Here is a 24,390-nt window from a genome sequence, read left to right on the forward strand (position 1 = left end):
TGAAGGAAATGGCTCACACAGTTGTACAAGCTAGCAAGTCCCAAGGCTGTGGGTCAGGCGTTAGGCTGGAGGCATCTCCTAACTCACATAGCTGCAGGGGCTGACAAAGCCAAGACAAGTAGCTCAAATGGCAGGCCACTGGCTCATGGGCTGTGGAGGCTTATAAATCCAAGAGCAGCAAGTAAGACGACAGGTTGCTGGCTCACAGGCTGCAAAGGCCAGTGAATCCCAAGATTGGCAGGCAGCACGGCAGGCTGCTGGCTCACCTCCCAAGAACTGGAGGTCAGATATTGAGCCAGGTGCAGGATCCAGAGCAAGCGAGCGAGCTTTGCTGAAACATCCATTGATATATATGGGATGCAGGCCACACCCCTGAGGAAACTCCCCTTACAACTGATTGACTGATCACATCTTGGAGGATGACTGCATCATTACGTAACTTACAAATTACATCATTACATAACTGCCAAGCCACTGAGAATCATGGCCTAGCCAAGTTGACAAACAACCTTAACCGTCAGAGTCCACCCCTTGTCAACTTGGCACCTGTACACATCTCCTTAAACCATACACAGTCTCTAAACAAAGACAACTACAAAGTCATACTTGCACCTAACATGATACAACGAATGTGCATAAAATCGAAAACACACTAGCCCATTTTACATCTGATGTTTTATAAGTGAAGAAAACAAAAATATTTGATGCACACCTACAGGGCAGAAATATTCATAACAATTACAGTTCTTGTTCTGCAACTGGTCATGTGGTCGTAACAATTACAGTTCTCATTTCTGCAACTGGTCATGTGGTCGTAACTGGTATTTAGAACTACCTTCTTCCACCACCCATTTCTTATTCCCTTTACCCTCAGCAAACACCTCCGCTGGTCGTGGTTCTTTGCCTGGTAGGGTGACCCAAATCTTCATTCCTGAAGAGTGTGGGCCATTAGTAGTCATGTTGGAATTGGGTTGCTGTAGTTTTCCATTGACTTTAATCTCAGAGCATGGTAGTACTAAGAGACACCCTAAGGAATCTCCTGTATTCCAGACATACTCTTTTTTTTACCTCCATTATGCAACATCAGTCCTATTTCCCCTTGGTAGTCAGGGTCAGTCAACCAGTATGGTAACTCTCTTCTTTGACTGTTGATCCAGAGGCACAAGGAGTTCAAAGTGGATGGGTGGCATTTTTAACTTCCTGTTCAATGGAATCCATGTTGTGTCTACAGGTGGGAGCATTCCCCCCTTTGGAACTAAGACCTCTAGACCTCAGAGCATAGGGTTGTGTGGACAGGAAGCAGAAACTTTGTGAGTGGGTCACAAGGGGTAGTAGTGAGTGGTGCCACTCATGTTTTCACCCCTTCATTCCTTGAACTGTGAATCCTGACTATGGGAGAAATAGAGCCATATGGTGAACGCTGGTTAAGAGCATATAGAGCCTCCTGGAGAACATTGCCTCAACCCTGCAAAGTGTTGCCACCTAGCTGGTGCTGTAATTGTGTCTTTAGAAGGCCATTCCATCATTCTGTCAAGCCAGCTGCTTCAGGATGATGGGGAACTTGGTAAGACCAGTATATTCATGAACATGGGCTCATTGCCATACTTCATTTGCTGTGAAGTGAGTCCCTTGATCTGGGGCAGGCTGTGTTGGATATATGATGGTGGATAAGACATTCTGTGAGTCCATGGGTTGTAGTTTTGGCAGAAGTATTGCGTGCAGGGAAGGCAAATGTGTATTCAGAGTAAGTATCTATCCCAGTAAGAACAAAATGCTGCTGTTTCCATGATGGAAGTGGTCCAGTGTAATCAACCTGCCACCAGGTTGCTGGCTGATTGCCTTGAGGAATGGTGCCATATTGGGGACTCAGTGTTGGTCTCTGCTGCTGGCAGACTGGGCATTCAGCAGTGACTGTAGCCAAGTCAGCCTTGGTGAGTGGAAGTCCATTTGCTGATCCCATGCATAACCTCCATCCCTGCCACCATGGCCACTTTGTGCATGAGTCCTTTGAGCAATGATGGGAGTGGATGGGGAAGGAAGATGTCTTAGTCACCTAGTGCTGCTATAACAGAAATACCACAAGTGGATGGTTTTAACGAAGAGTTTATTTCCTCACAGTCAAAGTAGGCTAAAAGTCCAAATTCAGGGCATCAGCTCCAGGGGAAGGCTTTTTCCTCTGTCGGCCTTCTTCTCTTCAGTGTTCCCCTGGACTAGGAGCTTCTCAGCGCAGGGATCCCGGTCCAAAGGACACGCTCTGCTCCCGGCACTGCTTTCTTGATGGTATGAAGTCCCCCTGTCTCACTGCTCACTTCTGTCTTTCATATCTCAAGACATTCCCTCAGGATACAATCCAATCTTGTAGACTGAGTCCTGCCTTACTAACACAACTGCCACCCATCCTCCCTCATTAACATCATAGAGGCAGGATTTACAACATACAGGAAAACCACACAATACCAGGAATCATGGCCCGGCCAAATTGATACACACATTTTTGGGGGGACATAATTTAAACCATGACAGAAGATGATTGGTTTCCACAGAACATGTCATCCTATCCACTTGATTGTTAAAATCCTCCTTTGCTGAGGTCACCCTTTGGTGAGCAATCACATGAGACACAAATATCTTCACTTCTTTGGCCCATTCAGAGAGATCTGTCTACATACCTCTTCCCCATATCTCCCTGTCACCTTTTTTCCAGTCATGTCCTTCAAGTCCCTGACTATCCCGCCAAACCATTGGCCACAGTTCATGAATCAGTATATAATCGCACATCTGGCCATTTCTCCTTCCAGGCAAAGTGATAAACCATGTACACTGCTCGAAGTTCTTGCCAGTTGGAAGGATTTTCCTTCACCACCGTTCTTCAGGGAGATCCCGGAAAGCACTGCTACTGCTGTTCACTTTCGAGTGGTGTCTGCACATCACACAGAACCATCTGTAAATCTGGCATGAGTTTTCCCTTCTTTAGTCAACTAATCATAACGAACTCCCCATGAAGCCATAGGTACAGGCTGGGAAACCTGTTGCCATCGAGTCGATTCCAACTCATAGCGACTCTATAGGACAGAGTATAACTGCCCCATAGAGTTTCCAAGGAGCACCTGGTGGATTTGAACTGCCAACCTTTTGGTTAGCAGCCATAGCACTTAACCACTATGCCACCAGGGTTTCCTGCAAACTTGTAGAGGACCAGTAATGTGATAGGAATGGAGACCATGGGCATTTGGGCCACTTCCTCATGCATCTTACCTGTGCCTTCTTGTCCTGCTTGAGCCTGATCTTAAATGTACCACTTCCATTTAATGATGGAGTGCTGCTTTACACATCTGACTATGATTCTATGTGTCAGACAACACCCAGTTCATGATGGGCAGCTCAGGCCACCTGATGACTTGGTGGCCCATGGTTAAGTGTTCAGTCCCCACTAAGGCCCAGTAACAAGCCAAAAGCTGTTTCTCCAAAGGAGAGTATTTATCTGCAGTGGATAGCAGGGATTTGCTTCAAAATCCTAAGTGTCTGTACTGTGGTTCACCAGTAGGGGCCTGGGAAAGACTCCAAACAGCATTTCTATCTGCCACTGACACATCAAGCACCACTGGATCAGCTGGATCCTATGGCCCAAGTGGCAGAGCCACTTGCATGACAGCCTGAACCTGTTGCAGAGCCTTCTCTTGTTCTGCACCCCACTCAAAACTAACAGCTTTTCAAGTCACTTTATAAATAAGACTGGAGTAGCACACTCAAATGAGAAATACGTTGCCTCCAAAATCCAGAGAGGTCCACCAGACATTGTGCCTCCTTTTTAGGTGTAGGAGGTGCCAGATGTAACTACTTATACTTCACTTTAGAAGGAGTATCTTGACATGCCCCACACCACTGGACTCCGGAAAATTTCACTGAGGTGGATGGCGCCTCAAGTTTTGTCGGACTAATTTCCGACCCTTTAGCACGCAAATGTCCTCCTTACTGGATCTAGTCATCAGTGTAATAGACCAGTGTGACATCTTGTGGAAGGGAGAGGTGATCGAGGTCCCTGCAGACTAAATTATGACATAGGGCTCGAGAGTTGATATACCCCTAACGTAGGAGAGCAAAGGTGTACTGCTGGCCTTGCCAACTGAAGGCAAACTGCTTCTGGTGGTCTTTCAAAGCTGGAATTGAGAAAAAGGGACTGGCCAGATCAGTAGCTGCATACCAGGTAACAGGAGGTGTATTAATTTACTCAGGCAATGAAACCACATGTGAAACAGTAGCTGCAATTGGAGTCGCCACCTGGTTCAGTTTACGATAATCCACTGTCATTCTCCAAGATCTATTTGTTTTTTGCAGAGGCTAAGTAGGAGTTGAATGAGAATGTGGTGGTAATCACCACCCCTGCATCCTTCAAGTCTGTGATGGTGGAAGTAATCTCTGCAATCCCTACAGGAATGCAGTATTGCTTTTAGTTTACTGTTTTCCTAGGTAGGGGCAGTTCTAATGGTTTCCCCTTGTCTTTTCCTACCCTGATAGATAGTCCTTACTCTGCTTGTCAGGAAGCCAGTGTGGGGGTTCTGCCAGTTGCTGATTATATCTATTCCAATTATGCATTCTGGAACTGGAGAAGTCACTACAGGATGGGTTCAGGGATCCACTGGACCCACTGTGAGATGAATCTGAGCTAAGACTCCATTTACAGCCTGACCTTCGTACGTCCCCACTCTGACTGGTGGGCCACAGTGACATTTTGGGTCTCCTGGAATGTGTCAGTTCACAGCCAATATCCAGTAATCCCTGAAAAGTCTGATTATTTCCTTTTCCCCAGTGCATGTTTACTCTCATAAAAGGCTGTAGATCCCTTTGAGGAAAGCTGCAAGAAAGATTAACAGTATGAATTTTTGGCAGTGTAGTGGGGTTCTTCCTTAAGGGAACCTGGCCTCCCCTTCGTTCAAGGGGCTGTGGGTCTGGTCTGTAAACTGGCTCAATTCTGGGAACTGATTGAGGGGCCATGACTCTCTATTCTGGTGATTTGAGTTAGATTACCATTCACTTGACCTAGAATTCTTCTGCTTGTATAGACGAAGTAAATATTTAGTAGATTTTCCATCTGTTTAACTCCTAGGGACACCATAACTAAGTAGCCAGCGCCAGAAGTCCATACGAGTCAGACTATTCTGATTATTACTTTGACTGCACTGTCCTTATGGTAACAACATCCACCTTGTTTTGTTAATTGTGTGTTGTCACTTAGCCCCTACCACCACAGGGTCCAGTCAGCCCCGTTATAGTTAGGTGTCTTAATTCAGTTAGGGCTGTCCCCATCGTGAAACCTGACTTATATAAAATAGCAAATACAGCAGTCTTGAAGGATGCTAGGGCTCCCTTCACAAATGATTCCTCAACGTCGTGGTAAAAAGTGTGTCCTCTGGGCACTCCATGTGTGGGTCTTTGGGTCTAACCTCATAAATCCACTCTAACATGCCAGTTTCCCAAAGCTTTTGGATACTTTCTTCTACAGTGTACCAAGGCAGATCTGGTACTTCAGCTTGATTTAGTGTAGGCCACTGTGTAATCCTTGCTTCAGCAAACCAACCAAATAAACTATTAAAGCCTTTCCTAACTTCTCAAGCTGAAAAATTGAATGAAGAATCTGTGCTTAGTGGGCCCGTATCAATAAACTCAGACTGATCTGACTTTATTTTCCTAGCAGCATTATCCTACACCCTTAATAGCCATTCGCACACATATTCCTGTTTTTTGTTTGCACATATTAGAAAAGTCAAACAGTTCTTTTGGAGTGTAGTGTACCTCCTCCTGGGTCACACTTTGTGCTTCGCTTTTGGGGCTTGCTGAGGCTTAAATCTAGTTGTAGGTCTAGAAGCAAAAAAGGGTGGTGGGGGTAGGTCCTGACAATATTCAGCAATGTGTGAAAAGCATCTACCTCAGGCGATGACTCATACAAAGTCTCTTCAGACACAGCTGGGTTAATCTCATCAGACGGGTGGAGGGGATAATGGTTTTACCTGGGAGGGTGGCTTAGCAGACAAATGTGGAATAATCTATTCAGGTAGGAGTATGGGGGCTGCTTCTGTTGGCAAGAGTGATGCAGTGGAATTTAGGGATGCAGTGTCCCCAGCTTCCTGATTATCTGCTCATATGTCCCCATCCCAAGTTTCAGGATCCCTTTTCTTCCCAGTCAGTGCCCTCACTTTAACTTCAGACACTATTCGAGTTTGGGAATTCAATTAGCGTTGTAATTCAGCCACTCTTACTATAAGACTCTGGGTTTGGTTTTTGGCTATACAAGTTCTGTTACCACAGGAAATAAGGCTTTCTTTCAGGCCACAAATGGGGATTTTGAGGTATTTTTATATGTGGCTTGAGCTGTGATTCTGAAGCCCTAAGCTGATCCCTTTCTTTCACCACTTTGTCTAGTGAAAGTAGGACCAACCAACCAACTTCCCTGTCCTTCTCATTTTGATGAAATTGTAGAGAAGTATCAAATATGCAGTCACTCAGAGCCTTGCTTCTCACCAATATTTGGTCTATTTTTTGGTGATATTTTGTTAATTAATATTGCCATCTCACGCTGTGCTCTGGTGGCGCCCTCTTTACTACTGGAGGCAGAGTCATCAGCACCTTTAAGACTAGTCAGAGTTGAGAACCAATTTAGAAAATTCATCCTTATGATTTTATTTCTCTAGAACCCCTCCTCCTACCCAATATCTTAGGTGGGGTTTTCTAGAGAAGCAAAAACAGTGAAGTATATACATATATACATACATATATATATATATATACATACATATATATATATATATAAGCATGTGCATATGTATATGTATGTGTTTGTGTATACATATGTGTGTGTGTACATATATATACAGAGAGAGAGAGGCTGACGAACCCAAGATCGGCAGGTCAAGGGGCAAACTGCTGGCTCACAGGCTGTGGAGGCTGACAGATCCCAAGATGGGTTCACAGGCTCCAGAAGCCGACGGATCGCCAGATTGGCAGGCAGTACGGCAGGCTGCTGGCTCAAGGCCCAAGAACTGGAGGTCAGATGATGACAAGCCAGATGTAGTATTCAGAGCATGTGAGTGAGCTTTGCCAGAACATCAATGTGTATATTGGATGCAGGCCACACCCCTGAGGAAACTCCTTTTACAACTAATTAGCTGATCACATCAGATCATATCTTGGAGGATAACTGTATCACTACATAACTGCCAAACTATCGTTACATAAAGGCCAAATCTCTGAGAATCATGGCCCAGCCAAGCTGACAGACAAGCTTAACCATCATAACCACCCAAGGGCTCCTACCTACAAATAGGTCTCGTTTAAAAATACATGTATATATAGAGAGAGAGTAGGTTTGAGAAAGTATGGTTAGATCTTGTGTGGGGTATGGTGATAGATGCACTATCCCATTGAAACTGTAACCCATTGTTGTCGAGTCAATTCCAACTCATAATGACTGTATAGGAAAGAGTAGAATTGCCTTATAGGGTTTCCAAGGAGCAGCTGATGGATTCGAACTGCCGACCTTTTAGGTTAGCAACTAAGCCCTTAACCACTATGCCACCAGGGCTTCATTCCATTGAAAGGACTTTAAAAGCCTGCTTTCTCAGAAAGCTTTTCTTTGGTTGTTAGATGTAAGAAGATGTATCTATGGTCTTGTAACCTTATTTATCTTTTGTTTATGGAAAAAGAATCTTTCCATTTGACTAAGTTGTGAGTTATTGCATTTTGTTTCTAGATTACTGGTAGAAAAAAAAATTGTCATGGATTTGATTCAAGTTTGTCTTTAGTTTAAAGTTAAAAGTGTTGACCCACAAGCAAATTATAGTATTGTAGAATCTTAGAATTGGCAAAGACGTTGGAAGTTATTTGTTCTAGCTTCCCACACAGCTTTCTTGAGAGAGGCTACTTTGAGGCAACTTCTTCCATTTTACATGGCTGAAATTGTAGACAGTTCTTAGAAGGTAACGAGTTATTCTGTTTTCCACAAACTTCGGGTGATTTGTATTAATTTCAGTGAATAAAGCTAAACTTCTCCCTGGTTCAGCATTTCCCCACCCCTTGCCTTTCTTTGCCTAAAGCAGGTTCTAAAACCATTCCTCATTACGGTATTCCTATCTGTGTTTAAAAATGTAGTGTTACATGCAGCTTCCACTGTGACATTGAGAACTGAATTCAGGCTTATACATGTGGCTTGTATTGAGGATAGTGGCACGTTCTTGATTTAAACACTTCTCTGACTCTCAGTGCCTCCTAAGATAACCTATACCTATCGTCCCTTATTAACTTAAAATTTAAACTTCCTGTGTTTTTTTCTTAATATATATATATATATTTAATTATGCTTTAGGTGAAAGTTTACAGAGCAAATTAATTTCTCATTCAACAATTAATATACATACTGCTTTGTGACACTGGTTGCAAACCCCATGATGTGTCAGCACTCTCCCCTTCTCAACCTTGGGTTCCAAATTTCCACTTGTCCAGCTTTCCTGTCCCCTCCTGCTTTCTCATCCTTGCCCCTGGGCTGGTGTACCCATTTAGTCTCATATACATGGTTGAACTATGTGTGTTATTGTTTGTTTTACAGGCCTGCCTAAATTTGGCTGAAGGGTAAACCTCAGGAGTGACTTTAGTACAAAAAAGGGTGTACAGGGGCCATACTCTCAGGGTTTCTCCAGTATCTGTCAGACCAGTAAGTCTGGTTGTTTTTTTGAGTTTGAATTTTGTTCTGCAACTCCAGCTCTGTCTGGGACCCTCTGTTGTGATCCTTGTCAGAGCAGTTGGTGGTGGTAGCTGGGCACCATCTAGTTGTACTGGACTCAGTCTGATGGAGGCTGTGGTAGTTGTGGTCCATTATTCCTTTGAACTAACCTTTCCCTTATGTCTTCGGTTTTCTTCACTCTCCTTTGCTCCAGACTGGATGGGACAGTGGAGTGTCTTAGATGGCTGCTCACAAGCTTTTAAGACTCCACAGGCTACTCACCAAAGTAGGATGTAGAATATTTTCTTTATAAACTGTGTTATGGCAGTTGAGCAAGATGTCCCCCGAGACCATGGTCCTTAGCCCTCAGCCCGGTAATTTGGTCCCCTAGGGAGTTTGGCTGTGTCTATGAATCTTCTAGGACTTTGCCTTGGTCAAGTTGTGCTGACTTGCCCAGTACTGTGTACTGTTTTGCCCTATTGGCTGGAATTTTCTTGAAGATTTTTTTTTGAGAGTTTTTGCATCTATGTTCATGAGAGATATTTGTCTGTAGTCTTCTTTTTTTGTGGTGTCTTTGCTTGGTTTTGGTATCGGGGTTATGCTTGCTTCATAGAATGAATTAGGGAAGTATCCCTTTCTTTTCTGTTTTGAAATAGTTTGAGTAGTACCGGTGTGAGCTCTTCTCTGAATATTTGGTAGAATTCTCCAGTGAAGCTATCTGGGCCAGCAGTTTTTTTTGTTAAATCACCTTTTCAGTCTCTTCTCTTGTTATGAGTCTGTTCAGATTTTTGACCTCAGTTTGTGTTAGTTTAGGTAGATAGTGTGTTCCTAGAAATTTGTCCATTTTCTCTAGGTTTTCAGATTTGTTGGAGAACAGTTTTTCTTAGTACTCTGTTATGATCCTTTATTTCAGTTGGGTCTGTTTTAATGTCCCCCGTTTCATTTCTTATTTGGGTTATTTGCTTCCTCTCTTGTTTTTCTTTTGTCAGTTTGGCCAGTGGTTTGCCAATTTTGTTGTTTCAAAGAACCAACTTTTGGTTTTATTGATTCTTTCTATTGTTTTTCTGTTTCATTTATTTCTGCTCTAGTCTATTATTTCCTTTCTTCTGGTGGCTGTGGTCTTCTTTTGCTGTTTTCTTTCTGTTTGAGTTGTAAAGCTAACATTTTGATTTTATGCCTTCTTTTTTTGATGTGTGCATCTGTTGGTATAAATTGACCTCTGAGCACTGCCTTTGCTTTGTCCCAAAGGTTTTGGTATGACATGTTTTCTTTCTCTGTTAATTCTAGGAATTTTTTGATTCCATGTTTGATTTCTTCTATTACCCAGTGGTTTTTAAGCAAGGTATTATTCAGTCTCCATGTTTTTCATTTTTTTCCTTTGCTTCTTTCTTTTATTAAGTTCTACTTTTGTGGAGTCGTGATCAGAGAAGATGCTTTGTATTAGCTCAGTGTTTTGGATTTTGTTGAGGGTTCTTTGTGACCTAAGATGTGGTCTATTCTGGAGAACTTTCAGAAAGAATGTATACTTTGCTGCTGTTGGTTGGAGTGTTCTGTATATGTCTGTGAGGTGAAGTTCATTGATTGTGGCCTTTAGATCTTCTGTATCTTTGTTGAATTTCTTTCTAGATGTTCTATCCTTTACCAAGAGTGGTGTGTTGAAGTCTCCTACTATTATTGTGGAACTGTTAATTGCTCTTTTTAGTGCTGTTAGAGTGTGTTTTATGTATCTTGGAGCCCTGTCATTGGGTACGTAGATGTTTATTATGGCTATGTCCTCATGAAGGATTGTCCCTTTAGTCATTATATAATGTCTTTCCTTGTCTTTTATGGTGGATTTTGTCTTAAAGTCTGTTTTATCTGAGATTAGTATTGCCACTCCTGCTCTTTTTTGGTTGTTGTTTGTTTGATATATTTTTTCCATCCTTTAATTTTTAATATCTTTATGTCTTTGTTTCTAAGGTGTGTCTCTTGTAGACAGCATATTGATGGGCCCTGTTTTTTTTATCCATGCTCTCACTCTGTGTCTCTTTACGGGTGCATTTAAGCCATTTATGTCCAGTGTGATCATTGATAGGTGTGAGCTTATTGCTGTCATTTATTTTCTTCATTTATTGATGATAGGTTTGTTTGTTTCACCCTGTTTTTTGGTTTTACTTGGTTATGTGTGGGTGGGTGGGCTGGGCATGTTTTGTTGCTTGTTTGTCTGGGCACAGTAGTTCTCACCATGTTGTCCAGATGGGCAGGGCCAGTTGCTCAACTATGGTGCAGCAGGGCAGATCCAGCTGGTGGGAAGGGGGCAGAAATGGGTCGTTTGTAGCATTAACTGGAGTTGGCAAGTTGGGGTACCTGGGGTATATCGGTCTTGCACATGGGCACAGCACTCTGCAGTTGTGGCTGGGGTGGCACAGGGTCCAGGTGTCTCCACCAGTCTTGCTCGGGAATTGGTGCTTGGTTGGGGGAGCCATGGGGTGGTGCAGGGCAGGGTTCGGGGGTCCAGGGGTCCATGCCGGTGCTGCTCGGGAGTATGGTGCTCATCAGGACGGGGCCAGGGGGCCGCATGGGGTGAATCCTGGGGTCTAGAGGTCCATGCAAGTGACACTTGGGGACACAGCCTTCGATGCATGTTGCAGAGATGTAGGAGGGAAGGGAGAGGATGTGAAGCATGGAGCTAAGTGGGAGAATGAAAGAGAAACAGGTAAAAATAATGAAGAAAAAGAAAATAATAATAATAATAAAAATAAATAAATAAAATGGTGGCATGGTAGGAGTCTGTTGGTGGGTGCGGGGCAGACCTGGGGGACCCGTGTGCCGGCATCTTTCTAGCCAAGTGGTGTGGCACAGCTCGTCCAGAAGGCATAGGGGTGGTGCATGGGGCTAGGTGGGTGGGAGAAAGGAAAGGAAAGGAAAGACAGAAGAAACAAAAACAGAACAACACCAGCAATAACAACAAAATGACCCTGAGGAAACTGGCCATTGTGGGTGGGGTAGAACTGGGATGGTGGTGACCTAGTGTCTCTCTTGCTGGGCCAGTAAGGGGCAGGGCAGTATAGGGTCTATGTGGGAGGAAGAAAGAAAAGAAAGGGAAAGATAAAAATGAAAAATATAGCACTGAAGGAGCTGGCTGGTGGGGCAGGGCAGACCTGGGGAGGCCTTGTGCTGGTGGTTCTCTAGTCCAGTGGTGTGGCACGGCTGGTCGAGAAGAGGCAGAGGCGGTGCATGGGGCTAGGTGGGTGGGAGAAGAGAACGGAAGGTAGGAAGAGAGACAGAAGAAACAAAAACAAAACATGGCACTGAGGGAACTTGCAGTTGGGGGTGGGGCAGAACTGGGGTGGCAGAGAGCTGGTGTCTCTCTCACTGGGCACTGCGGCATGGCTTGTCAGGAAGGGGCAAAGGCAGCACAGGGCCTAAGTGGGAGGAAGAAGCAAAAGGGAGAAAGGGAAAGATAAAGAAAAATAAAAAATATGGCACTGAGGGAGCTGGCTGGAGGGTGTAGTGCAGACCTAGGGAGGCCGTGTGCTGGTGGCTCTCTAGCTAAGCGGTAAGGCATGGCCCGTTGAGAAGGGGCAGAGGCAGTGCACGGGGCTAGGTGGCCAGGAGAAAGGAAAGGAAAGAGAGACAAGAAACAAAAAAACAGAATATATGGTGCTGAGGGAACTGGGCTTTGAGGACTGGGCAGACCCAGGGCAGCAGTGAACCAGTGTCTTTCTGGCTGAGCAACTGTAGCCCGTTGGAAAGCCACAGAGGCAGTGTATAGGGCAGAAGGGTTGAGGGGTGGGAAAGTATGTATCTCTGGTTACCGGGTGTTTTAGTCATCTAGCGCTGCTACAACAGAAATACCACAAGTGGATGGTTTTAATGAAGAGAAGTTTATTTCTTCATAGTCAAAAGTAGGCTAAAAGTCCAAATTCAGGTCATCAGCTCCAGGGGAAGGCTATTTCTCTCTGTCGGCCTTCTTCTCTTCAGTGTTCCCCTGGACTAGGAGCTTCTCTGCACAAGGACCCCAGTCCAAAGGACGTGCTCTGCTCCTGGCACTGCTTTCTTGATGGTATGAGGTCCCCCGTCTCTCTGCTCCCTTCTGTCTTTTATATCTCAAGAGATTGCCTCAGGACACAATCCAATCTTGTAGATCCAGTCCTGCCTTACTAACACAACTGCCACCCATCCTCCCTCATTAACATCATAAAGGCAGGTTTACAACATACAGGAAAATCACAGAGTACCAGGAATCATGGCCTAGCCAAATTGATACACACATTTTTGGGGGGACATAATTCAAACCATGACACCGGGTACTCTGTCTCCTGTTGGGAGCTCCGTGAAGTTGCTTTCCTGTAGTCCCTGTCCAGGGTTATTGGTGGCTGTGCTCCAAGATAGTGAATCCATGCCACGTTAGCTGGCAGGGGACCTCCAGTCTGTAGCGCTCGTCATTCTCTGTTTTCTGTCAGTTCCTTCTTCCATTCGGTGCTTGATTAATTACCCCTTCATCTGATGCTTGGGGTTCTAGGATTGACATTTGTATCTTGTTTTACTTAGTTTTCCAGGACTTTGCTGCACAGGGATGGCATGGTGCTTCTGTCTATAGCACCATGTTGGCTCCGCCTCCTCCCTGTGTATGTGTGTGTGTGTGTGTGTGTGTGTGTATTTAAGATTTCTGTTGTTCTATACACATTCATTTTATTTTATATCAAAATTAAGAATTCTGTTTTTTTTTTTTAAGTTGGTAATTTAGCATGCTGATTCACCCTTTTTGAGTTTTATTTGCAGACTTGATATGCATTTATCTGATCATCACCCAAATAAATGTGAAACAAAACAAGGTCAAATGCAGAATTCTGTTATTTACCTCTAGAAATCTTCCACTAGGTTGCTATCAGGTAGTTACTTAAACTTTGTGGGTATGTTTGTTCAGTCAGCCAGGAGTCTGCCTGTTGTACGGGACTCACATTGTTCTGTCTTGTTCTTAAGAATGTCACCAGAGACTTTGTTTGCAGCCTTGCTGGAATCCAGGTGTCCTTTGTGTGTGACATTCTCTTGGTCTAACATAGTAGTAACCTTATGCTTAAAGTAAACCCATTGTGTGCTCCTTTTCTAAGTCCAAACTCTCCAGTTGTGGGATCTACATTACTGGGTTTTTTTTTTTCCTTTTGGAAACTGAGGCAACATTTGCCTGTGTTTTGTGACAACTTTCTACTTCTCCATGATTTTCAGGTATTATGAACAGATAAACAAATGTGTAAGTTCATTTAGTATCATAGGATGTAGTTTTCTGGACCAGAAGACTTGAATGTTTGTAAAATGCCAAGCTGTTTTAATTATTTCCTTCTTAATAGGAGGAATCACATGTCCATTGTCATCAGATACTGGTATACTATATTACAGAAAACTTAATTAAGAGTTAAAAATCTATGACAGAAAGGTCTTAATTGACTGGTAGAACTGTCATGCTACCATAAATGTTTAAATAATTTTTGTTAGCTATGAAAGCTGAATTTTTTTTTAGTTTTATATCTCTTGAAATTCACACCATTTGAAAAATAATAAGCCTTGGTATGTGGTTTTTAGTAAAATGATCAACAAAAATAACAAAACCCTGTTTATTATTAAAATTGGCTGGAATTCACAATTATCAAAGCACAGTTGGAGGGTTTTCATTATGGTGTTTGTTTTTTCCACCATAAATTTGGTTATAGTTTGCTTCAGGCACTTCATTTGTATAAAGGACTCTGTGATAAGCTATTTCTGTCCACGGGATTCCAAAATTATAGACACTGATGTCAATGCAGATGAGGTTAGCCTAATTTGGTCAAGAGAGGGACATGCTGGCTCTCTATATGGATAGCTAAAGGCTCTTGCCAAGATTGACAGGTGTCCTGTGGATGGCAGAGAGCCCCAGGGATAAAATTTGCTCTTCGGTTGCTTCCCTAAGAAACAATGATCAAAGTCATACCTTTCTTTCTATTGATTACACTCGTAAAATTATGGGACTTGATTTTAATTTAGTTTTTCAGATATTAGCCTTATAAACCCCAGAAAGGTAAAATTTTTATACATTCTTGTAATATCAAATTCTGTTTTCAAAAGTTTGTATGTATTCTATGCATTAATTTTTTTAGTCAGCTGATCTATTGCTACCCTGCCATGGTTCATTAAAGATTTGAGACAGCTGAGAAAATGGTTAATGAAAAGAATGCATTTGTTAAAGAGGCCACTATTTCCTTGTAGGACAATAAATTATGTGATTTAACTCTGAAAAGATTAATTTTTAAGAGACTTTTCTAAGAAATAAGCATAAGGCTATAAAGGAGAATTCATAGTACTTTGACAATAGCCTTTGTTTTTATTTCATCTTATTGAAAATTATTTTTATTTTTAAGAGAAATCTTGCAATTTAGCAAGATAAGGTAGTCCTAAATATGTCATATCGCAAAATAAGAAAAAGTTTTAGAGCCATTAGGTTCACACCATTAAGAAGGTTAAATGTAAAATGTTTATCTGGAATTTAATTTCTTGAGATCATTTACTATTACCTTTGTTATAAGATTTCAAAAGGAAATCTATGGAACATCAAAAAAATATCTTTAGTTAGGGGAAGATTTTTTACCACTGGGATGGTAGAAGGATTTTGGGAAGTGATCTTTGAACATTATGAAAAAAATATGAAATAGGGTTCCAAATATAAGTACTACTTCAAGAAAAATTGTATTGCCTGAGATTTTTATAAGCTTTGTGTGAGTGATACAAATGATATAAAGCAATGAAGGCTTTGTGATTTTGGGCATAATCTCAGTGACTGTATTCAAATAGGACATTTTCTGATCTGGGAGGATTGTGTCTTGATCGTTTCTGTTTCAGTATCAGACATATAGTAGAAATTCAAGAAGTAGATGCCAGGGGAAACTGTTTTAAGCAGCCGACATATTAGCTGGTGTGAACATGAAAACCAAGGCTGTAGCCCTAAGGTAGGGCAGAGGAGGCTTCTATAGGGTGCTTGGCAAGCAGCAGAGCAAGTTTCTCTTCTGGACAGTTGTGATTTCAGGTAAGCCTAGAGTTGAGGTGAAGCAAGAGTGCTCAGGGCACGGCATTATCATTCCTAGGTCTTAAATATTTCATTCAAATTGAGCTAAAATTTATTGAGAGCCTACTGTGAGCTAGGTATTGTTTTATACCTATCATTTAACTCCAGTGAAGGGGAGGAAAATAAGGTGGTGGCTTGCCCGGGGTCACTCAGCTTACAGCAGTAAAGCCTGGAAGTAAACCCAGGCTCTTGTCTCCAAGCCTGATAAAGGTGGAAATAGTCTTGACACATTCATTTAAAAGAGTGAACTCTTTTTCTTACTGTCACAGTTTTTCGGTATGTGTCTCAGTTCTGATTATTTCAGTCCCTCTCTTTTAGGTTAAAGGAAAATGCAGATTGTGGAGTTCACCATTAACCAAAGGGACATTTATTAAAAATACTTAAGTACTATGCCAAAAATAGCAGTCTTGTATTTGTCTCTTAAAACTTGACCCTTTCTGAGCAGCTGATTGGAAGGGAAGTGTGAGGTTGAAATGAAGAGAAGCGTTCCTGGGCTCAGCAGGTGGTGGTGGACTAATAATTTGGAGAGCACAACCCAAGCCAGAGAGGCAGATAATGAATGACCACAAGCCAGCATTAGCACGGGCCCAGGCTGCCTGGCCTCTTATAGGTGACTGCCAGCATTTCGAGAATTGGGCTAATGTACACGCTTCTGCTCTGCCCCATTCCTGGGCATCCTTAAAGTTTGGTCACTGGACCCTTACTGGATTCCTGAGAATAAACGAAGACCTGACACTCAGGCTGTGCCTAGTCTCATGACAAAATGAAGACGTCATCTTCATTTGTGCGAGATGGGCATTGCAGTAGTACACACAGCTTGTTAGCGTAGTATCCACAGGAGAGGTACATAACGTATATTTTGTGGAGTAGCAATTTATGGCCATGTTTTATGAGTGGTTTCAATTTAGGAAAATTTTTATTTAGACCTGTATATTTAATTTATGCTTTGTTTTGATAGGTCTAGAATTAACTTGAAAAAAAAAATTCTTTGTACCAAGGATTGGCTAATGAAAATAATATTAGTATTTATAAAGTATTTGGTCCATTTTCAAATATTTTAGACCCTTCATCTTTGTGCCATTGATGTGGAGATGACGTTGTCTTGCTGTGGACTGCCATACATCGCACAGTCCTGCTACCCCTAAGTATCTGTTCAGTCAGTCCATTATCTTCATCTCCACCACTGCTATCCCAGTCCAGGCCACCACACCTCTCCTCGGACCCTGCAGTGGCCTCTGAACTACCATACAGCCCCTACACCACTGTCTATACTTGACCAAAGTGGTCTTCTTAAAATGCAAAATCTGCTAAAATTCTTTAGCAGGTTGGGATTAATTTTTTTAAATTTAATAAACTTTGTTTTTTTTAGAGCAGTTTACAGAAAAATTGTGCAGAAAGCACAGAGCTTTGCCCTATGCTCTCCCCTCCTCCCTAATTTCCCCATTATTGGGATTAATTTTTAGGATGAAGACAGAACACTGTCACGTGGTCTCCTGGGAGGCTCCTGTGTGGCCTGGCCTCTTCCTCTGCACCCCCCAGCCTCATCTGGCCCCTCTCTGGCTCGCCCACCTTCCTGCACTGAAGCCTCCTGTCTTTTTTTCCATCTCCTACTTGCCCTGCTTCCTTTTGTTTTGCTCCTTGGCACGTCTTACTCCGTCTCTGCGGGTCACTGGTCTTCATGTTCTTGCTCTTTCACAGCTCAGGTACATTTCAGGGAGTCTGGGAAGGCATCTGAAACTCTTGACTAGGTCAGACGCAGGCTGCGTTGGCGGCTCCTATCCCTACTTCATCACGCTTGTTACAGTTGCAGTTTTGTAATTGTTTGCATAATTATTTGACTAATGCAGACTCATTAAACTGTCGGCTTCACAAGGGCAGGAACCATGGCCATTTTTACTCAACAGTTACATCCCTAGCCTCTAGCACAGGGCCTCCCGCATTGTAGCAGCTTAATAAATAGTTGCTGAATACATGAATGAAAGTTTCATAAATGGATTTTCCTCAGCAGTACTGCCTGCAACATGCTAGCTGCTATGAGAGATCATGAAGATGGATGAATATAGGCACACTTAACTCTTAGGAGAGCTCAGTCATAGCCAAGAAAAGAATGAGACATGTGCCCAAAAATGATTGTATAAGTTAGATTGCAACTGGGGCTTGAAAAAATACTTTTAATTATTTGAAAATGCACTGCTAGACTCTCCTTTTGTCAATAAATTCACAGTGAATGAATTATAGTGTTAAGTAGCTCAGACATTATTTATGGCAGTCTCTAATGTTCATAAAGTAATCAGTCCTATCTCTAAAGGAAATAAAAAGTTGAACAAATTAAAAGATTTAAATTTGAAAAAGATAGATTAAAATATACTAATGTTTTTAAATGTCGGGACATTATCCCTGTGAAGCTGGTATATGTGAAAAGTACGAGTAAATTTTTAGTACTGCCAAACAGTTTTTGGAAGTTGGTTCAAAGCAATCTGCTAGTATTAAGATTGTAGAAGTGTTTGGGGCTCGTCAGAAACCTCTTTAGGTCTACATTTTGTGAGACCGTTAGGTCAGCCCTCACTGAGGTTGTTTTTTTTTTTTTTCCTTGTTCCAACTTTACTTACGTTGTTTGACCCCAACCCTGGTGTTGTGGTATTAAGCCAGTGCTCAGCGAAAAGGCTGGCTGGGCCGTGCATTCTCAGAGAAGTCAGGTGATAGTTGTGTGAAGGCAGCTGCTGGAGGTTCAAATCAGTCAGTGTCCCCTCTCTTCGGTCTCTGGACAGCTTGTGATTTACCAGACTCCTCAGAAGTCCTTGCTCTCTGGTGGAGGGGAGGGATTATGCAACGGGCTTTCGGTTGATCCAATGGGAATTACATTGATCTGGTGTCTGGCCTTGGTTCTTATCAAGTGGATCGCCTCTAAGGTAGGCCATCTTTATTCTTAGGATTGTAACATTAATCACTTGTTTATGGATTTGATAGGAATAAAATAACTAGTCAGTTTTTTTCTCCTTTTCCCTCAGTTTTTATTTCTTTGATTAAAAGAGCTATGAGTTTTGCCTATCAGTGGAAAAGCTTAAAATTACTAGTTTTAATTTTTATTCTTATTTGACCTCTTTCCTCCTTAAGGGCTTTTTGTGGTATCGTATCATTCCTTGATTTTGAAGTAGCTTTTTCCTCATAGTAATCCCTTAAAGAAGTTTTTAACTTTTCAGATTTTAAAAGAAAACAAATTAGACTTCAAGGTATACATGTTTTAAACATTCTCTTTCGGAGAAAAAAAAATTTAGTAATGTTTAAAGCAGGAAATATTTAAGATTATACTATTTGATATTATATTTTCTATACTTGTATAAAAATGATCTTTCATCCAACCACGTAGCTTTTTACCTTCCGTATTAAGAAATTGGATAGTATTAATTTACAATTTATAAAGCCATCACTGTTTGCTGAGCAGCACAAAGCTTCTAAAAAGTTAAGTTTCTTCTTCAAGCAAGATTTTAATCCCTGATATATAATTTTTCACATTTAAGCATAACATTTTAAGCATAATCGCCTCTTGCTTGAAGTGGCCCTTTTAGTGAATAATTGAAGAGTCTCTTAAAGAAAAACAATGTTTTCCACATTTAAAAAATTCTTGTGTTTTATAAGAATCAATTTTGTTATGCTGACAGCTTTTATTTACTTTACTCATTGTTTTTAAAGGATTAGCTTGCCAAGTTATTGAATGAAGGCCAAGTTAATGTTAATAATGCATTCATTGAATATGTGAATGTTGTCAGAGACTTTTGTCTTGACCTCCAAAAATTTAAATTAAGTTTGTGTTTTTTTTTTTTTTTAATAGAAAAGCCCATTGTGTGCATAGGGAAGAAGGACAGGATACTATTCAATGGGTCTATGAAGTATTGAAATACTTTTGGCACCCAAACACAAGCATGTCTTTTGTAGCATAGGTAAGATGAATACACTCTGAAAAGGCTTATTTTGCTACATCAGAGAAAACTGCTTTCCAAACTTAGGCAAGGCTTCAGTTTTTGCTTATATGTTATCATTTTTTGGTACTGTTACCAAACGTTTATCTAGTTCTACTGTGTATATGCTCTTTGACCATCAGTTTACTGATCTGCAAAATGGGGCCAATAAGACCTATCCAATAGAGGTCTTATGTGGGTGAAGTGAGATTATGTGAGAGATCCCCTGGAACGTCTTCTGGTGCAGTGTTAGGAGCTCAGCAAGTGTTAGTTAATATATATTACTTCACCACATAAGGGAAATATACATGCTTTTTCACAATACATCTTTCAGTGGAAAAACTTGGAAGATAGAAACAATGGCAGTTTAAAAATCTTTGCTCAGTTTTAAAACATGGCTGTCTTTTAGTTATGTATTAACTAATACTGGGAACAACTTTTACATCTTTTGTCATTTACCTTGTAAGTAAAATCAGTTGAAGAGTGACTCACCCTGATTCAAGATGAGCGAGGAGTATCTTACCAGGGTGCTCAAAACTCTTATTAGTGTGGCTGTGGATCCTTTGGAGCCCTACAATTTAACTTGTTTATGCTGCGGCTGTCAGTTTCTGATTAGCTCAGCCTCACCCATGTTTTGACCTATACTGGTTTGCTTTACAAGCTGTTCCCAGGATGGCTAAATTAGAAAAGTCACGAGTAGAAGTTACTTAGTTATTTCCATTCACTGGTGAGGTGAGGTGGGAATGTGTTTTATGACTAACAGTGTGACACAGGATTTTGATTAAATTTGTTGTACTATTTTTATTAACAATGGAATTCTAATATATGGGTTTTTTAAACGATAATCTTTCAAAAATATATATTAAATCCATGCAACATTCTTAGTGTACAAAGCATGTATAATTATTTTTGAAAATAACATGTTTCTAACATGAAAGTCAGATTTTCATTGTTGCAATTCATAATTTATAATGTATTTTTCCAAAATTGGTTATTTTAGATTATTCTACCTAGATTGCTTAGTGAGAAAACTTAATATTCACTTTTAATCTGTATTTAAAGATAGAGGAATGAATTTGTTGTTGTTGTTGATGGGTTCAAATATATTTTTAAAAGTCCATTCTTTAAAATACATATATATATTTGTCTCATTTGGATTTATTTCACAAAATTATGTTCTTGTAGCTGAGTATAGCATTAAAGCTAAGTATTTGTGGACCAGAATTAATTAAACTAGTACTTTATAATGAATAACTTGAGTATTTTGCACATCTCTAAGTAATTTATTCATATATATTTAGAATTAAATTCTCCCTTTTTGCCAAGTTTTTATTAAGGTTGACTAATACAGACCATCCCATTTTAATATCTCAATTAGTGCCTCTATAAATAACTAATATAATCAGTTACCTTGAAATAAATTAGTACGTCATAGTTGTAAACTAAACTATATTATGTTCATTACCCAGTGTTTTACTTAATACTGTTTTACTTAACAGAGAACTGATGTTAGTTACTTTCTCAATCCTTAATATGTGAAGTGATAAATTAGATTTTACCCTTCTAATTAATGACTGTTTTAGTAGATACCCTTTCTACATTAAAAAAAAAAAAATACGTCAGCTACTTTCCTAAAGAAGACTGTTAGAGATAACAGGTTAAAAATTGTTTTAACAAGCTATTTATCCAAGTTGTTATTAGACATTAACAGGTTGGTAGATGTCGACCGCAACAAACTGTTACATAATGAATCTGTGTTTTCTTTAATATAACTTGGCTAATAGAAATATTCTTTTCCACATATGTGCTCTCCAGGCTACGAGGTTTTCCCCTAATATGGTAGTATTAAGGGGATGCTTGTAATCTAATAGTAGCCCTGGTGGCACAGTGGTTAAAAGCGCTCAGCTGCTAACCAAAAAGTCAGCAGTTTGAGCTCACTAGCCGCTCCTTGGGAGAAAGATGTGGCAATCTGCTTCCATAAAGACTTACAGTCTTGGAAACCCCATAGGCAATTCTACTCTGTCCTACAGGGTGGCTGTGAGTCGGAATCAACTGGATGGCAGTGACTTTGGTTTGGTTTTTGGTTGTAATCTAATAAACTAAACTTCTTTGGGTGGAGATTGGGACAACAGGTGTGCGTGGTGCCTGTCAACACCAAAGTGATTACTGTGATTGTTTGCTCCAGAATAGTTTACTCTGAAACACTGCAGTTTGCCCTCTTAGGATAGTCTACTGGTAGGAGAGACTCTTAAGTGTGATGGCAGGAGTGGATTCTGTACAATTTAGTCCTTTGGGATTTGAGATCATGCTTTCCTTTGTAGTAGATTCTCACTTTAATTTTTAATTTTAATTTGATTTATTTCATGAATATATAATAACTGCACATACCACAAAATTGAAAAGGTGCAAAGAATACCAAACCTTTTGCTATCAAGTCAGTTCCGGCTCATAGGAACCCTGTAGGACAGAGAACTGCCTCATAGAGTTTCCAAGGTGGATTTGAACTGCTGACCCTTTTGGTTAGCAGTTGAGTGTTTTAACCATTGCACAACCAGGGCTTCTCTGTATAGCTATACCACATGTTATTTATACATTCATCAGTTGGTGGACATTTGGGTTGTTTCTTGTTTTGGCTGTTATAGCTTGGAGAGCACATATGTGGTCATACTATTTTTAGTAGATTGCTCATTCATCTCTATTGTCTTTCCTTTTCCAATCTATCCCTCATACTGCCACCAAAGTTAACTTGCTAAATATTTCACCTGCACTTAAAAATCTCTTGTGGCTTCTTATTGCCTACATGATATGGTTTAAATATCCTTTTTGTGCCTCCTCTTTTCTCTTTGCTCCAGAAAACCAGATGACTTAGCAGTCTCTAACACATTTGGGCTTCTTGGCCATACTCCTGCTATTTGTTTTGCATGGGTTGTCCTTTTCCTTGCTTTTCAATTTGGCCACAGCCTATTAGTCCTTTAAGAGTCATCTCAAATGCCATCCAAACAAACCTTTTCCAACTTATTGAGACAGATTAAGTTCACACCTAGTGCATGTTCCTCACTTTCTCTCTACTTTTGTGATAGTACTTAAGCATATTGTATTGTAATTATTTCCTTTCCCCAACTAGAGATTTCCAGAGCAGATGTTGTTATATGCCTTCCAGTCGATTCCAACTCATAGCGACCCTGTAATGAAATACTTCCCCATCCTGTGCCATCCTCACAATTGTTGCTAAGTTTGAGCGCACTGTTGAAGCCAGTGTGTCAGTCTGTCTCATTGATGGTCTTCCTCTTTTTTGCAGAACCTCTACTTTAACAAGCATGATATCCTTCTCCAGGGACTGGTCTCTCCTGATAACATGTCCAAATAAAGTCTTGCCATCCTTGCTTGTAAGGAGCATTCTGACTGTACTTCTTCAAGATAGAGTTGTTCATTCTTCTGGCAGTTCATGGTACATGTTCAGTATTCTTCACCAACACCGTAACTCAAAGGCATCAATTCTTCTTCGGTCTTCCTTATTCATTGTCCAGCTTTTGCATGCATATGAGGTGATTGAAAATACCATGACTTGGGTCAGGTGCACCTTAGTCTTCAAGGTGACATCTTTGCTTTTTAACACTTTAAAGAGGTCTTTTGCAGCACATTTTCCCAATGCAATATGTTATTTGATTTCTTGACTGCTGCTTCCAGCAGTGTTGACTGTGGATCCAAGTAAAACGAAATCTTGGACAAATTCCATAATTTATCCGTTTATCACGATGTTGCTTCAATCTCTTCCAGCTGTGAGGATTTTTGTTTTCTTTATGTTGAGGTGTAATCCATACTGAAGGCTGTAGTCTTTGATCTTCATGAGGAAGGGCTTCAAGTCCTCTTTGCTTTCAGCAAGCAAGGTTGTATCATCTGCATCTCGCAGGTTGTTAATGAGTGAGTATTCCTCCAATTCTGATGCTGGTTTCTTTTTCATATAGTCCAGATTCTCGTATTATTTGCTCAGCATACAGATTGAACAAGTCTAGTGAACGGATACAACCCTGACACACTCCTTTCCTGATTTTAAACCACACAGTCCCCTTGTTCTGTTCGAGTGACTGCCTCTTGGTCTGTGTTCAGGTTCCTAATGAGCAAAACTAAATGTTCTGGAATTCCCATTCTTTGCAATGTTACCCATAATTTGTTATGATCCACACAGTTAAATGCCTTTGCATAGTCAATAAAACACAAGTAAACATCTTTATGGTATTCTCTGCTTTCAGCCAAGATCTATCTGACATCAGCATGATATCCCTTGTCCAAGTCCTCTTCTGTATCCGGCTTGAATGTCTGGAAGTTCCCTGTTGATCTACTGCTGCAACCATTTTTGAATGACCTTCAGCAAAATTTCATTTATGTGTGATATTAATGATATTGTTTGATAATTTCCACATTCTGTTGGATCACCTTTCTTTGGAATGGGCACAGATATGCATCTCTTCCAGTCATTTGGCCAGGTAGCTGTCTTCCAAATTTCTTGACATAGGTGAGTAAGCATTTCCATCGCTGCATCTGTTTATTGAAACATCGCAACTGGTATTCCGTCAATTCCTGGAGCCTTGTTTCTCACCAGTGCCTTCAATGCAGCCTGGACTTCTTCCTTCAGTACCGTCATTTCTTGA

At 40.9% G+C, this 24,390-nt stretch overlaps 1 protein-coding gene across 2 annotated transcripts in view; it reads left to right on the plus strand.

Moving 5' to 3' along the window:
• The window catches only part of PDE7A (phosphodiesterase 7A), a 137,465-nt gene that overhangs the window by 59,505 nt on the left and 53,570 nt on the right, over positions 1-24,390 (plus strand). Inside the window, exon 1 of one of the 2 annotated variants that reach the window (XM_004372559.2) lies at positions 17,578-18,694. The exons of the other annotated variant lie outside the window; for it this stretch is intronic. Within the exon in view, the coding sequence (XP_004372616.1) occupies positions 18,635-18,694 (60 nt within the window). The 5' untranslated portion in view covers positions 17,578-18,634. Of the gene's footprint in view, positions 1-17,577; positions 18,695-24,390 lie in introns of those variants that run through there. 2 annotated transcript variants of the gene reach the window in all.

The sequence above is a fragment of the Trichechus manatus genome, unplaced genomic scaffold, assembly GCF_000243295.1.
Source record: "Trichechus manatus latirostris isolate Lorelei unplaced genomic scaffold, TriManLat1.0 scaffold00018, whole genome shotgun sequence".
In the NCBI taxonomy this organism is placed as follows: domain Eukaryota; kingdom Metazoa; phylum Chordata; class Mammalia; order Sirenia; family Trichechidae; genus Trichechus; species Trichechus manatus.